At 30.9% G+C, this 18058-nt stretch overlaps 1 protein-coding gene and 1 non-coding gene across 2 annotated transcripts; both read right to left on the bottom strand.

Annotated features, from left to right (window-relative positions):
* Positions 1–2880: 2880 nt before the first annotated feature.
* Positions 2881–13727, bottom strand: LOC125067667 (clavesin-1-like). Its single transcript, XM_047676373.1, has 7 exons — positions 13441–13727; positions 10056–10210; positions 9011–9105; positions 8533–8677; positions 5254–5447; positions 4437–4588; positions 2881–3298 (listed from the first exon to the last, which is right to left on the bottom strand). The coding sequence occupies exons 1-7, from the start codon at positions 13473–13475 to the stop codon at positions 3151–3153; spliced, it is 924 nt and encodes a 307-aa protein (XP_047532329.1). The 5' UTR covers positions 13476–13727; the 3' UTR covers positions 2881–3150.
* LOC125067980 lies at positions 8167–8284 on the bottom strand. The gene has a single exon (XR_007119754.1). It is a non-coding gene; the product is annotated as a U5 spliceosomal RNA (small nuclear RNA).
* Positions 13728–18058: the final 4331 nt, after the last annotated feature.

The raw sequence follows: 18058 nt of genomic DNA, 5'->3' as shown, positions 1-18058 counted from the left end.
ATAACTTTAAATAATTATATTTTTGCCATTCATTTCGAAGCTAATTTAATTGGTAAATTCCTGGGTTTTGATGTTTTTAGTTATGTGTTTAGATCAACGTTTTATTCAGTGATTTTCACAATATTTATGGATGAATATTTATTAAAAAAGGTCTCATATACTTAGGCCGACGATAATAAGACATGTATACAATTATAAAGAGTCCAAATCGACGAAACGATTTCATACAAGATATCTTAGACTTAGATCTAGAATGTCTTCAGAACATTTAATAACACCGACTTTACAATATTGCAAAGTTCCCCAACTTTAATTAAAATTTTATTATTTTTTTTTTATATTAAACAATATAAATAATCTTTTCATCTATAATTATTTTAGGTCTAAGAGCGTCAAATAGATACTAATCACATTCATCACAATTTTTACTGCATCATCAAATAATTAGTGTTAAATGTAACAGATATTATTTATTTATCGTAAATTAGTTTTATGTAATTAATCATTCTGTACGTCCACTAAGGAATTTAAATGGTACTATAAACTTATTTTACAGTGTACGTACACCTTTTATCAAAATATACTATATATAGCATAGCGGTATGCAAGGCCGCCTAGTGTTGTGAAAGTCGCAAATTCGATCCTGACCCTTGGGTTATTGCCGTTCTCATTCCTAAAACAGGCTTTATATCTAACTGGAAGATATGAATATTAGGTTATTCATAAACACATATCATTGTTAAAAATATCTTCCCAATCTAAAATGTAGGTGAAAATATAATACATTTAACGTCACAATGAACAGACATGTCTACCAATGCCACACACACACCCTCACACAGATATACCTCACATAGATTATTAATACAATCTACTTTCGCATCACACTAAAACTGTTATGGCGGTTACCCAATCGAGAATCGGATATGAAAAATGATCCGTGAAAGCGACTTAAAAGTGACTTGTCACAATCGCTATACCAAGAGACCATTTTAAAGCCTTCAGAAGAGTTAGTTGTGTATTTAGAAATTCGATTTGTTTTTGGTCATTCGTAATTATAATCAAACGGTCAAATTTTTATCTTTATCTGTTGTATATATATTGCAAATGTTTAAACAATTAATGCGGCTCTATTAAATGTTTATATATTATTGATACTATTAATTCATTGTATTTTATGTCGTAATATTAAAAAGGTTAAGTTTATATTTTATATGATCAGATCGCTTTTTAGCGATATGTCTTCTTCAAGAACTGCCTCTGTGACAGAAGTCTTTTTAAAGACGAGATTAGTAAATTCTATCATTGACAGCGACTAATATATCATCTGTAATATAATAAATTAACTTCTGTGAATATTATCTTCTTCTTCGTTATTTGGTCTGAACATTCTGAGGCACGTTTACAAGGGGCTCAAATCCCGAGTCAAATAAATTGAAAAAAATTATGTATTGTTTTTGTCGCGGAATTCTTAGTACCCTGAAATTAGTAAAGGGACTGTGTTATGCTTCTATGTTTGAGTTTGATTTATCTCTGTTCTTGTCAGATTGACAGTTAATCTGACTGTGAGAGTGAGAGAATAGCTAGTACATATGAAGAGAAAAACGATAGTGGTGGGACTAATCACTTTCTCTACCATGGTCAGCTCTGTGTGTACCACTAGCGCAGAGGGAAGCGGATTTATATGTAAAAATATTGAGTCCTTTCCAATTAGGGGTTCCAGTGAGTGAAATTCCACTACTCGAGTCGACTTTACTTCCAGCGTTATGTGATATTCGGTCAGTCAAAAATTAACAACAGAGCAATGTATACAAATGAACTGCACGAGCAATGTATGTTAATGTAAAATTACTTGCATTAAACCGATTCATCTTATCAAGATAACGTTGCATCATCGAGCTGCAACTAGTTGCAGTCGTTGCGTAAGAGCTCACCTAGTTCACGTTTATTATAGAATACTATTACACATTGATCGTTAACAGAATAAAGCGCTTAATCAAATTGAAATATTTCTATTGGGTGGTCTATATTATTTATTTATATTATGTTTAATTGTTTACAGCGCTTCAGCCATGTTTGTATGTATATTTTGAACATGTGAACCAATCACGAAGCTAAGTAATCTGTGAAGGAGATATTATAGAGCACCAGCGTGTGCACAACTGCTGCAAGCTGCTTTTTATTACTTTATTTTCGTATACTGATGTGATAGCGATTTGATACGATCCCAAAGAGGTTAGGCGCAGGGTAAAGAACTAACGTATTTTCTGAGGCACAGAAAGCATGTTAATCCTTTGGCCTGTGGGTTTAAGCCGAAGCACAGAATTACTGAAAATAAAAACTCATGGTACGAGGTTTAAACCCAAAACCTGCCTCTGTACTCTTTAACATTTCATAACGATTGAATTTTTATGTTAAAATAATTTTCTATATTTTTTGCTAAGGAGTTATGTTATATCATTATTTAGAATTGTTTTTTAATTTTTGTTCCTAAATGAACAACATCATAATTTTTTTCTCTAATTAATTTATTGCGTTAATTTCAAACAATAGCTAATTAAAAAAAAATGCTACACTAACAAAAACAAGCACCAGTTGCCTATTGAACAAATTATTTAAACATAAACAAAATTGTAGTTATATTAATATATCAGGTTAAGATGGTTAAAAGATTTGAAAAATAATGTAATTTTTTAATTACATGATATAGCATAAGTATAATGAAAATAATCTCGCATTTGAACAATTAAAATAAAATTTTTTGCCTGTTCACTTGAGTTCAGGGCAGTTAAACAAAAGGTCATACTTCTATATTGAATGAGGTAATTTGAAATTCGAATTATTCAACTGTATTTATTTAGAAAATAAAACACACCTGTATATTATATACATTATATATTTACAACGGTTCATCAATATACACATAACATGATGTATACTTGCAGTTATTCTTAAATATAAATCCAAAAAAACAAGGATATACAAAAATATAAAACTTTCTTGCAACGACTAATTTTAAACTAAGAATAAAGATACCTTTTTTATAGTGTGGGCCGTTTTAATATGACTTGGGTCGTTTCCGATTGGCACCTGAAGTTGGTAAACTATTTATTTCCTATTTCAATATTAACTTCAATGTCATCAGTCTTTTCATTCATCGATAGCATATCCTAAAGACCTTAAGTCTTCATCGAACTGTTTGTTTTTGTAATATTTAATTTTCGTCAACCACTCTTTCAGTGAAACTGGTTCACGGCAACCGCCGTATCGTTTCGGAAGGCATTCTGGATCAATGTATCTGGAAAGAATTATCGGATCAATAATTAATAAATTAATGGCAATGGAAGTCCTGAAAATAAGTCGATTGATAAAGGTCATTTGTCAAATTAAATAAACAATAATTATTTTCGATGAAGAAGACGCCAGTGTTCTTTTAGAGAGATTAGCATATATACGTGTATATATATAGATATATTTTAGTGTACAAGTTGGGTGAAAACTCGTCTATTCAATCAATCTCATAATGTAATGGAACGGTGAATCAAATCAACGGAGGATCACTGGATTTACATTACGCGATAGGCAAGTGTAAAGACTTCCTACTTCCAGATTCTGAACTGCTGATAGTTTATAGACAGAATAACCTTATAATTATTTATTGCCCCGACTTGGGGTTTTATACCAGTTTTAACGAGATAGTTAAAGATTATGATATAATCATATAGTAATATGTTGGAAAAATAATATAATAAAAATAAAAAATAAAGTATATTAAAATAATTTTTTTATGAAAACTTTCAGCACTTCATTCATATTCTTTGAAAATATATTTAACATATTGTTTAATCATTTATTTTTTCTTTCATTTATTTACAAAAAATAACAACCAAAAAAATAAATATGTGTGCGTTCAATATTAGACTTTGTTACGGAAAAAAGAGTCATGACGTTTATACATGTTTTTGTATATATGTACTATGTCATCTCTATTATATATTGTATTGTCTTGAAATGCTATTAGGAAGTATTTTAAACTTGCATTGTTCCTTCTGTTATCCATTAAGTTTAAAAGTAAATAAATTATACGTATATTATAGTATGAAAACGCCGCATCTTTCAAAAATATTTTGAATATTTTTTTCCAAGGCTATTTATATCTTATAAACCATTCATGCTCTTAGTTTAGCAAAAATAAAAACCAACCATTATATTTCATTAAAATTATATATTAAAGAAATAAAATTCTGTATTGATTTTATTAAAATCGTTTTAACTATCTGAACCCGTTGCTTCGCCAACGGAATTCAGTTTGCGATAAAAAATAAAGTAAAATAAACAAACTAGCCGATTTCATACCAAATTTAAACGAAATAGGTTCTAGGCTGTTATAAACACTCTTGAATCGTCGTTACATTGTCATTAAATTTAAAGCTCACCTATGCAAAGTGTCATAATCATAGCCATGAAAGTATACTTTCTTCCAAATATCTTCCGATGGCGCCAGTCTCTTGAAAACGTTGAAGAGTTTCTCGAACAATCGTGAGCAATTCACTACGTGGACACCGCGCTGATGGATCGGAAACGTGATCTGCAGATAATATTTTTCCTAGTATAACTCTCGTATTTCATGACAGTGGTATACCATAAGTAATTCATTAAATTAACGTCTAAATTTTATACACAAATTATAATATATTGATTTTGGTGTAACTTGTGCAGTCAATAAGACTTATATAAATGGGAATTATATCTGAGTAAGTGTGTTAAAATTATTCTAATTTTTAATAGTTGAGATAGTAGTAACGTAGCAACGGTTCTAGTATTATTACTGGTTGTTTTGGCAGGCCATTTTTTTTGGTACAGTTGACTAATCAGCTATTTTACAATAACTTTGACTATATGTATGAGGTAGCGTAACTAGGGCACGAAGTAAAAAACTTTTGCGATCCCATTAGAGAAAAGAGTTAAACTTTGAAGATATTACGATGGCCTTTTTGTTTTGGTAGTTTTAGACATATGTGAAAAGTGACCCTTATTGTTTAAATTTTTGAACGATTTTTCTGTATCTTTATGAAAACATTTTCTTTAAAATGTGTTGATGTTTATTTATTACTTGTTATTGTTATCTCTGCGAAGCATACGCTTTCGTTTTCTTTACTTTTAGTCTATGATACTAATGTTTCTTTAATGTTCCAATGGTTGTTTAAAATATTGCAATATATAATATCATAGACAAAAAGGCGAAATACTTACTCCCATAACGTTCATAGCTTGTGTTGCGATTGAAGGGGTTAATTGTCGTACGTGCTTCATACCGATGCCATCACAGTCGATCATGGCTGTACCTCCTAACACTTGTAGCTTTGGCTGCATGATCCCAACTTCTAAGAAGAGGAGACATCCCCGTATAAGGTCTTCCACGGGCAAAATATCTGGATCCCATTTTCCTGTAATATATTCCGTTTAATTTAATTTTTTTCAGGTTGTTAAGTCGTATTTACAGAACAATAAATCTCTAAACAAATTTATTGTATGCAAATTGGCAGCAATTATTAATAAAATGTATATTATTTATGTACATATTAGGTTTCGCCTGAAGCTTCGCTCGCATTTTAGGAGTTGGACATATATTATAGGTATAAAAAAGTAGCCTTTGTCCTTTCTTGGACTTCAAGCTTGTTTTATACTAAAAATTACTGTAACTCAGTTCAGTGGTTTGGCCGTGAAAGAGCAACAGGCAGACAGACAAAGGTACGTTTGCTTTTATATGATATTATTATAGTTTAACATAAGAATAATATAATAAACGCTGCCTTAGTTAAACGAGTCAATGATCTAACTAACATAACCTCACCTACCCAGCTTGAGGTCAAAGTCCTACATCATAAATCATTCATCATAGAGCATTTGGTAAAAGTAATATTTAATGACTATTTCCCTGCTGCCCATTCGTTGCATGTTCTGTAAAAGAGATTATTAAACGCAATCCTCAAGAAAGTAACATACAAGGAACATAATTAACTTATGTCTCTCACTTCGATCAGAAATTCATTTGTGTGGGTATGTTATTGTTTTACAAAATAAACGTCGATGCTAACTGATTTAAAAAGTAAGTAATTATCTGTGTGCCAAAATTATTGAATTAGTGAGATATTACATAAGGTCAATAATTTCTTATTAAAATAAAATATACAATATTTATGAAATTAAAAATTTTACATACAATTTAATTAAATTTACTTTAAGATTGGATATTTTATGTCAAATATTTTGGGTATTTTACTTTTAAATATCAATACTATATATACAATAAGTGTTTTGCATTAAAAATTAAAAACAATTTGAATTGGAATGGCGAATAAGACCTATTTAATGGAGCAGAGCTAAAGCTGTTAGTAATATATCGTATTAGTAAAAACTAGTAATTTTGTTTTTATTAAATTCGATGAAATTTAGCATAGTCAAGTTCTTTGATAAAAAGTGTAATATAAAATTTTACAGAACGCTACAAGGCTGTGTTGTATGGCTGGGAACTCTGTGGTAATAATCAGTATAGTGTAAATAGTAACTAAACAGGACTAAGAACTCAATAGTGATAATTATACAAAAGCTAGTTATCAATGAGTGTATTGTATTTGATACATACATGTTGAATACCCAAAAATATATTCTCATTCAATATACATATGCGTTACGTTTTTGCTTAATTTGTTTTTATTCATTAATACTAATTTTATCTGAAGATAAAATTTATGCAGAAAGACTCTTTCTTCAAGATGGCGAAAAACCATATTTAATCTTATTTGACAATTTCAATTTAATCTTTTTTAAGCTTTATTTATTAAATATTATATATTGAAATGTATGACTGGACTAGCAGAACTGATACACAACAACAAAAATTGCACTGTGATTTTGTGATAAGTATATATATATTATAGTCATAATATTGTTGTATTAAATAATAGAGAAGTATTTTTGGTCTATTATAGGTAAACTTGATGTTTCGAAACTGCCCAGCTTTATATTTTGACTAAGTAGAATAGAGTTAGGGCGTATAAAGTTAGAAGCCTGGCTCTACATGAGATTTGATAACTTTTTGACAGTGCGAGTCTTGGGTTAATTTTAAATGAAAGTGTTTCGGATTTTCATTTATTTTTGTAATTTACTTGTGACGGTATATTTTTGGGTTTTTCTTTATTATTCATAATAACAAGGGAATTGATATAGTGACTCTATATCAATTTACACCTCTTGTGTCAAAATTGTGGTAGTGTCCATCCCTTAGTATAATGGGTTGGGGGCTAAAAGTTATAAGTTTTATAATTTTTGTTTGTGTATTAATACTAGTTAGCTTACATAACAAAATTCATCTTTTTAGAATATTAGGAAATGCCTTAAGAATTTTGATGATAACCAGTGAGTCAGTGATGATATCACGTTTTTTTAAATATCGATAAATTCAAAAGTATATAGGCTATGCAATCAAATCTTTTTATTTTATAAGTCCGGTATTGAGAACCTATCTCGAGAATTTGGTTTATCTAGTATAATCCAAACCCAAGTTATAAAGGTTTAAAAGAAAACTAAGCGCTTCGTTAAAAGGTAGGTAGTGCGCTTCGCTTGGCTCGTCTTGGCGGAGGCAGATACTCTTATAATTACAGGTCTCAAAATAATAGATACAAGTCTCTGTTTATTATTACTATACTATACTTATTCCCTCATGAAGCACCTCTCTACGTTAAGTTGTCGGCGTCCTTATAAAATAAACAATTATGTTTTTTGTTTTTTTTTTTTTGCTGTCTTTACTCATATTCTCACGCACACTAAGACATCTTGTAAGTATGAGTGTAACTCATCCATACTAATGCACGCCGGTAATTATTTATAAAGATTAGTTTAAAATTATTAACGACCTTATTTGTTTTATTTTTTCACTTATAATAACTCCTTATTTACTTAAATGTAATTTTTTTTTGTTGAAATACTTTAAATATACCTGTTTGCTTAGCTACATTTACGGTAATCGATTGGCTTTACGACAATTATAATACCTCTGCATTTATAAGAGAAGAAAAGTCTAAGAAATAAAAAATGGTTTTGTAACATTTAGCGTAGAGTGAATGTATTGGTCTATTTATTCTAATCATTTTTATAATTAATTAAGTCCTACAATTAATATAGGACATCAAAAATTGGTTTAGACTCAATTGAGTGTTCCCCTCCACGGAAATCTTTAGTAAAAGGCGAAAGATTTATACGTTTTGAAGGGAAACCAGAGATAAACTTGATAGTTCTCTCATATCTTATATACTTTTACTCTGAACCAAACGATAGCTTGAATTTTTACGAGTGAGCGACATCTAGTGATAATTATAGTAACTGATCTGTTATAGAGAAACAATATGGTATGGTTCATATCTGAGATATCAAAGTAATTTTCATACAAGGAACAGTTTTTAATTATTTTTTAAATTAAATTCGATGTTTATTTGAAATCAATTTAACCTTAAAATATTATTTCTAACTAACCTAATCTGCATATAATAAGTCTACCAACATCAGGCCTATCAAATAAAACGCCTTCAAATATATTGCCAAGTCTTGTGAGTCCATACCAGTACACGTCACGCCACAAATGTAGATTTTGTTCCCGGAACTTACAGTAGCGCACCATCTAAAAAAAAACAATAGAGCTTTATACAACAAAATTGTGCTAATAAGAATATGTGATCGGGGTTGGCCTGCAAAAGGATTGCACAAAAAAAAAGAATTAAGTAAACTCTATACATAGTCTTTACTGGTCGCTATATAAATTATCTCTACTTAGTGTATTCACTAGCGCCATCTATTATCGTTTTATAAAATTATATGTGTTAGATTATAAAAGAGATTAGAAACTAAACCACTAGACGCGTCATCCAATGAAAATTGAAATGACATTGATTAAATCGAAAATTAGCTCAAGATTAACCAACTGAGTCATATGTACTAGGGGAACATAACATACCAAGCGATGTGCCCGCGCGAGGATAAAGTGGCGCGCACGCAAGAACCGTAGTAAAAATGCGTCGTCCATACGCGGTGGATGGCATTCGCCTCGTTCTACAAAAAACGTAGAATGTAAAACGTTTGTTTCGAAATTTTGTTTTTCGATAACGATAACGATTCTATAAACATTCCATGTATATGATATTCGTTACATTTTAATAATACATTAGAGTCGATTTATCAATATGGAAAAAATAAAAATCTGCTGAAAATCGTATATCTTAGATGGATATTATTCTATTATTCTGTTTGGCTATTATGTAAGGGATTAAATTAGGCTGCTGTACATAATAAATATAAAATTATTGTGCCACTAATTTATGGCGAGCTTGAGTAGTCCACTATTAGTTCACTAAAATTTGGAATTACCTACTAAATATATTTAATGGCAATCATTCATACAATATATTTTATGAAAATGATATTTTCATAAAGAGTTGAGGGTACCGTTCATTATTGTTTTATGAATTAATCAACGGATATTATTATGTTTTCTGTGCAAGCACGTTTGGGTAGGTAGTAACTATCTAAAGGGACTTTTTGGCTGGTCGCAATCGTTATATAATCTACCACCAAACCGCAATACTAAGATTGTTGTATTCCGGTTTGAAGGATAAGTGAGTCAGTATAACAGGCACCAGGGACATAACATCTCAGTTCTCATGGTTGGTTGCGCATTGGAGATGTAAGTAATCGTTAAAATTTCTTATGGGTTTATCTCTATGGGCAGTGATGACCACTTACCATCAAGTGGCAATAGCCAGTCTGCGTTTCTCCTGACTAGTGTAGCTTTCTCAACAAACTATGTGGCGTCTATGCTTGAGACCGACGTACCACTCCAGAGGGTCTACGTTAATAAAACCAATAAAGTTTTGTCTTTTTTCATTTATAAACGCAAGAGTAGGATAGATAATCCAATTTTAATATTCTAGCAGTAAAAGAGTAAAGACTGAAGTGGCGGTGTGTCTGTTACTGTAAAATAAAACTTATTTGTTTAACATTACTGTATATTATATTTCTTAGCTCTTCAACAACGGCAACACGCGTAGTGGGATCCTCTCCACATAGTATGCGCGCCTGGTGCTCACACTCCGGATCGACATGCCGGTCTAATTCCGCCTTGAAAGCTATTTCTTGGAATGATGATGTTGATGACATTCTGTAAACATGTATGAATATTTATAAATCTCATCTTATTAAAAATATCTTTCACGGTTAAAAATATTTAAAAAAAATTAATTACTTCGATACTCGTTATTAAACGATAAAAATACTATAAATATCTCTGTTTGTTTTTATTTCGTGCGTTTAAAACATTTATCGTTGTAGTAATTATAGTAAAAAAAAACATTTAAACAACACACAGCACTTGGTCATACATATTTTATATTCTAAATGAATTCGAAAAGTTTAAGTGCAGGTAGCATGTAAGTTTCAAAATATACATGCATGTACACATAAAATAAAATCCTATTTTTGTTTTCATAAAATTAGTTCATTAACATTTTCTTGTCTACTCTAATCGAGATAAACACACGTTAGATTTACGTATTTCATGCGATTTGCTAATAAATCGGGTATATTATGCACGATTAAGAGGTGCTATATCCTTATATGGTTGGAATAGAGCATATGTGTAGCCTAACTCAACAACAAGAGGAGAAAAGACAAATAAACAACTTTGACATTGAGGCGATATCATTGGTCGATTTTAATATTCATTATGGATTCGCGAAAAAAGTTCTCCTACGAACTAATGTCGACGGCCTATCTAATGTAAATAACGTATCTTTTACTCAGAACTGCAGAATAGCAAGCGCAAACAAGGCGGTCAGTTTCTGCGGTACAAAGTTGTGAACGGGAACCGTCACAATAGGTGACATTGGCAGCAGACCGGCAACTTTGGAGGCATACCGTGAGCACTAAGGTGTTTACTTTTGAGAGGAGACGGAAATTCCGGTGCAAAACGGAACGAGCTCAAGGCCCAACCACCTGTGGCCAAATACGGCCGGGATATATTAGGGCCTTACATATTAAATTAACGTTTTGTCGCACTGACCATGTTGATCTGAAATGTCTACTCTTTGGTTAACGTTTTCGTTCTGGAAATTTCGACCTTTCAAAGAGTCCAAAAGAGTCCAAAGTGGAAAATGAAGAATAAATAAAGGCTATTGTGGAAGCGGATCCATCACAAAGCACTTCAGAGATAGTTGCAGGCTTCTGGGTAAGTGATAAAACTGTATTAATCTAGTTGAAGCAAATCGAGAAAGTAAAAAACCTTGATCGATAGGTACCTCATGAATTGAGTGAATCGAATTTGCAAACACGCGTCGACTGCCGTGTTACTTTGCTCAACCGACACAATAATGAAAGGAATTTAAATCGAATCATAACTTGAGATGAAAAGTGGATACTGTACGATAATCGGAAACACTCGTCGCAATGGCTGAACCCTGAAGACCCAGCCAAATCCTACCATAAACGAAAATTGACTTAGAAAAAGTTACTTGTGAATGTTTGGTGGATTAGCGCCGGTGTCGTTCACTACATCTTTCTAAAATCGGTTCAAACGATTACGGCAGATATCTATTGTCAACAACTGCAAACCATGAAGGAAGAACTAGCGGCTAAACAACCAAGATTGATCAATCACTCTAGGTCACTGCTGCTTCACGACAACGTAAGATCAACGGAATTTGGACAACTTCTTACAAGGATAAAAATTCAACTCCGATGTGGAAGTCCAAACCGACTTAAAAGAGTTTATTGATTCTCGCTCCCATGTTTTTTTTAGTAAAGGGACAATGAACTACCTATGAGATGTCAAAAGTGCATAGATAACAACGGTGCATACTTTGACTAATCTATTAAATTTTACAAAAATAAAATTACTTTATATTCCTCCGGTACAAAACGCCAATTTCATATGTAAGGACCTAATACATATATTATTGGAACTTTTAAATAAAATTAAAGTAAATAACGGAATAGCGTTGTATTATAAATAAATAAAGTCTTCGTCAAGAACTGTTTCCATTGCATAATATAGCAGAGTTCTAACAGTTTGAAACAGTAGTTTCAAATCGTATGAAAAAGAAAAGTAATCTAAGTTTTTTATATTTACTCCTTCGATTGAATGAGGCTAAAGTATAATAACTAAAAACTAAATATCAATAAAAGTTCCTTAATATTGTGTATAATTAAATGTTTATATATTTAATAAAAACAATCATTCTCGTGATATCTAAATGTAAAACACGTTTTGATAAGCATATAGGCTAATGTCAGATATAATTTATATCTAACTCGAAATGTCGTAAACACTTTGTGTCAAAAATAAAATTCGACAATTTATTATTTTGGTAACTTGTAAATATATTTATTTTAGTAAACGAGAAATTATCAATTGATTAAATTCTAATTGGACGTCAATTTTATTTGAAGAGCGCTTTCAAATGAGGACAATCACTAATTGTGTGCCTTTAAATCATCTCGTGGTCAGCAGTAAAAACGTAATCATTAGGAAATGTGTGTTGAAGGAGAACAAACAGTCTTGTGTATATAATAATATAGTAGAGATTTCTTAGATCGCCAATGCTAACTAAGCTGACTGGCTGACTTATACTATAAGCCGGAACACCATAACACCAATTGCTATTTGACGCTAGAATATCAATGATTACCCACTTATCAGATATTCTATATATGACTAGGTAAGACGGACTTGCCTATAATTAAGCCCTAACACAATTTTACATTGACGTAATATTTAATACTAATGGTATTGTTATACAACTTTTTCGATGTTCATGTCGTTAGATATATTTAATTCAATTCTAATTGCCTTTTCTTATTATTTTTTATTTGGAATACGCCACAAGATTACGCTAACTTATCATCGTATATCTGATACTTCTAACACAAATAATATCTATTACGAAATTAATTTAATATTTTTATTCAGACGGATAAAATTCAGACGGATTTAGAAGACTTATAAATTTTGCCCTTTTTTATGTATCTATTAATATATTTATTGTCTCATTATACAAAGATAAGTAAATAAATATAGGAATATAAAAAATAAACATATTTAAAGAAAATAGACCAAGGTCTGAGATATACATATGTAAATTTTATTTTCTTTGGATGTTGTTGTTATAAGTCCCTGGTGGATAATTTATTTTATTTATGTCAGATACAGTAATAGCTAAACTACTTTTTTGGCTAATTATAATTAATCCAAGTGTAATGTAAAAAAAATAGCATTATATAGTTCAAACAAAAATCAATAACGACATTTTGACATGACTAAGTGGAAACTCGATGTTACAATACGTTTTTAAATATTAAGAATCAGTCGACTTTATTATAATGAGAAAATATTACCTTAGTTTATTTCGCTTGCGTTGCACAAAAACCATTCGCTTTTTAGTTTAAACTCACTAAGCTGTTTACATTTCACTAGCCCATTTACGGTTTATTCGCCTATTATTATCAAATCCTATCTCCTTTCGAATTATGGTGTTCTAGTACTTTGTAAACGTTTTTAAATACTTTTCACTAATGAATTAAAATGACACTTCTATATATTTTTTTTTATAAGTTGTATTGTTTTAACTAAACTTATTATTAAATTAATAAATTATAAATAAGTTACAACAAGCGCGTGCGCATATCACAAATAGAGTAAACAATTCTGCACACAATGGTCACATTGGACTGTGACTTCGTGGGGCGTGATAATACGCAGTGATATTTTATCAATAAATATTTTAAATGGAATATAATTAGTGTTATCATCATGAACCAATGTTATTCTTGTAAAATATCGGTAGGTAAATAAGAACCAAGCTATTTTTAAAAATATGTACATATCAAGATTAATTTATTCCCTATAAAATATAATCAATATTTATTTTGAATAGATTTGCAGTAAGTTACACCATTAGAAAGATTAACATACAAAAGAAAGATCAATTTTGTTAATGAAATTACATAAAAAATTAAATCTATTAAAAAAACTATATAACATGGGATCTGAGAAAATAAAATGGCCAAGTGTCTGGCATACGTGGATCTTAATTGAATTAAAAACTGGATTATCTGCTTCATAAAAAACCTAATATCGTCGTTGCGCCTGCAAAGGTCGTTATGTGTTTTTTTCTTATTTTTAGATTCTTATGCCGTTTTAAATCGTTATTTCAATTTATGTAGCTTTCGATATATGAATGTCACATAGCTAAATTTTAAAATTATTTAAGTTATCACGAAACTGTTTTTACAATACGTGCGTATTGAAATAACGATTAAAATGGCATAACAATCTAAAAATAAGAAAAAAAACACATAGAGACTTTTGCAGACGCAACGACGATATAAAAAAAAATCGTTATTACAAGTATTTTGTACGAAATAAGTAGGTACTTTCTGTTTCTACTTAGTTCTGCTTTTCTCCCATAATATTTTTTATTATGGGATTCTATTGATATTTTACTTTATTATTAGGTACATATTTTCAATATGTAAACTGGCTGTCAGAGAAAGCCTGCCCACCTTTTGTTCCACCATTACTATTTCGTTTAATTTACTTTAATTATAATATATAAATAATATGCGGGTATCTAATACTCGACATTGCGAAAAAATATATAGTTAAAAAAAATCTATACTACAATGAATTAAAGGCCAAGCCTTTTTTCTTGGTGGTAGGGCTTTGTGCGAGCCCGTTACGATAGTTACCACACAATCATCAGATATTCTGCCACCAAACAGCAACACTTGGTATTGTTCCGATTGGAATGGTAAGTGAGTAACTATGGGCAAATTGGTGATGTAGGAATGAGCATCTTACAGCGGTGTTTTCTATGAGCGGTCGTGACCATTTGCCTTCAGGTGGCAAACAAGTCCACCCGCGTTACTATTTCGTAAAAAAATATCTCTTTAGTACTGTATGTGTAAATTTAATATCCATTTTACGATCTCCTCTTGTCTTATAGGTTTATTTATAGTGTATGTCTGCATCTAATCGGATTACTAGCTTTTGTATAAAGCTGGAAACAACATACAAAATTTACTATTTTGAATTACTAAAATATTATTACGTCGTATTTTTTAAAATATTGACATTGTAAGGCCTTTTCTATTTTTTATCACCAGAAGCGAAATTCGAATTTCCCCAGTTGTTTATTTGAAAATAAAGTGATTTTGCCTAAAAGTTATAGTTTTTCACGACAGGTACCTATGGTCAGCCCGTACTATGTCATGCGAAGGCGTCGACTTTGATCCGCGTCTCACCAAATATCCTAGTAGTATAATACTAATTATTGATGTATGTAAGTATTTTATAATGACAAATTGCTAATAAATGAATAATAAAGGTAAAACTGACAGATTTTACTTAAACCTGCTGAAGAATTTAAATTATCTTTCTTAAAATAAACTTCAAAACATAAGCCCTGGATACCGTTACAACAGGAAACGTAATGTTTTACCATTATATGTGTTGATATCAACATTTAATTAGTGTCTAGATTATATGGTTATAGATCAGGAAAAGAGTAACTATTGAATTTCTTGTCGGTTCTTCTCGTTAGAATATACTCGTTAGATTCATTTAATATAGTTTTACAAAACGACAATTCAAAAGAGTAAGCCTACTTGAATAAAGTATATTTTGATTTGTCGACTGATTAATCCCAAAAACTAGAGTTCGAATTCAGTTTGCGCAATAAAAATAAGTTGGGAAGAAGACTACACGTGGATTAAAGCGTTCAGGGGTACATGATCATGTTCAGTATGTTCCAAAGATATGTTTATTCCGTTTATAGAATCACAAGTATTTGAGTTCGTACTCCAAATCAAGTTATTTATTTGCTAGATCACTGTCTCATTTCCATCAATTACAATATCGTGGATTATCACTCAATTTTAGACCAGGTTCCCACTATTGCCTTTCCTAATTACTAATATTTATTATAACAAATAAAATAGATAATGAATGTTTCCGCACATCAATAGGTCTTCGACTGAGAACACCAATGTGCTGCACAGCAAAGATGTCTGTCTGAAAAGGAGGTAAACACTTTCGAAATACATGGTCTTTCATGTCCAAGGATTTCTTGATATTCATGCTCTTATTGAGCCCCGTGGAATTAGTCGTGTTCATGGCAAGATACCTGATTGACTGATACTGGTTCCGTGGGAATGAGGAAGGATTTGGTGTGAGACGCTACATGCATTGACAAACAGGCTTCGTTACACATCAGAGAAAGTGTTAAGAGTGGAGCCACCGGGGAGAATGCTGAAGCGAACAAACGATTCAGTTCCAACAAAAAACTTATTTCAAATGATGTCTTTGTTTCATTTGCAGCTGTAAGACTGGGACCTTGAAGTTAAAGCGTCAAAAACGTAAAAGTATACTTTTAACAGCAGATTAAAGTAGAGCCCTAATCTATTGTAGTTGGAAGAGCTGACTAAAAGCAATATAATCTAAAATATCAACAACAAATATGGTGTCAGAGTGCCTACCCACAGCAATTCATGTATTCCTGTTATCCTATCACCCCAAAGTCTTTAAGATATGTTACATAAAGTGATTCCATTTACCACATAGAATCTAACCGGCAATTTGACTAGCAGACATGTAATTTTATGTGTTATATATATAGTCCCATATTATAAAACATTTTATAATCTAAGTTTAGCATATGAAACTCTACATCTTTTACTTAAACTTTACTGCATTAGCTTTTTCTCCAATGTAGTGCATATTCATACTGCAAAAATAATTGTGTAATCCTACTATTTTGCACTTTTTAAATTCCCTGTACTAACTATAACTGACTGGAAAGTACCTAATGAACAATATCAAGGTCAACCAGAGGGCAACGCTCGAATAGTTCTTACACCACCAGCTTCTAATGGAAATGGACTCAATCGAACCATTGTTAAAACGGATTTCATATAACAAGATATCTGTGTTATTATATAATATCATTGTAGTTATATGTGCTATGCCGGATTCTGTAGTAATAATCAGTATTTAGTGGACATGGTAATTAACAAGACAAAACGAATTATACAATTCGAAATGTTTGTATTGATAGAAATTCATTTCTATTTATTATGATAAATAAACGTAATTGGATATATTTTTTGTTTTCAATAGTATATTTCATATAGTTAAAAACCAGAATATACTCTTAACTCACCCCAAAAATGTTTTTAATTATCATTCTGGGGCGTGTATGGTCCAAGTTTTAACCCACGGCGGCGACACGCCCCATTAAGCGTAGCGGCCGGGATAGTAGCACCCGACGCACCGTGCTTAAAAATATTTTCCACAAGCTCGCACGAAGTCTCCATTTTTTCTGAAAATAAATAGTTTTATCTATTTTACGTTTAATTCTTACCTTATTTCCATTACTTTTAATAAAAAAAATCAATGTGCTACGCCTGTTCAAAATAAATAGCAATAATGTCTGATAAAGATTATGAGTAAATAAAAGCTACGTCATAGTCATAGTCGTCATATATTGTAATAAGATAACACCTCGTATAGACGGTTTTATTCTACATAATAAAAGTACATAGTTCTTAAGAGTGACATGACATAAGTTATAAAATGATATAAAACAAGGAGGTTAAATATTACTACATATATCTAATGTAAATGTTTTGTTCAAATAGACCGCAGGAGCAAAGAAGAACGTTTGGCTACTATAAAATATGAATGTTACTCGAGCCTATTGTCAGGGGAAATCTAATTCAGAATAATTAACTCAAAAGATAATTATAACAATGTTTATATTATATATTTACAGTCGGAACGCTTTTCTGGTAAAATTACTTTTGATTAATGAAATTTTCTTAATCAAAAGTAGAATAATAAAATATTCTTGCGGAATCTTTTAGGAAGCTGCCCATACATCTTATATGTGGTCGTTACTTATTAAGATACCTTCGATCGCCAATTTCAGCACCGATTGAAGGCTACAGAATCCGT

This window comes from Vanessa atalanta, chromosome 12 (genome assembly GCF_905147765.1).
Source record: "Vanessa atalanta chromosome 12, ilVanAtal1.2, whole genome shotgun sequence".
Lineage (NCBI taxonomy): Eukaryota > Metazoa > Arthropoda > Insecta > Lepidoptera > Nymphalidae > Vanessa > Vanessa atalanta.
This window is presented reverse-complemented; position numbering and strand designations above follow the sequence as displayed.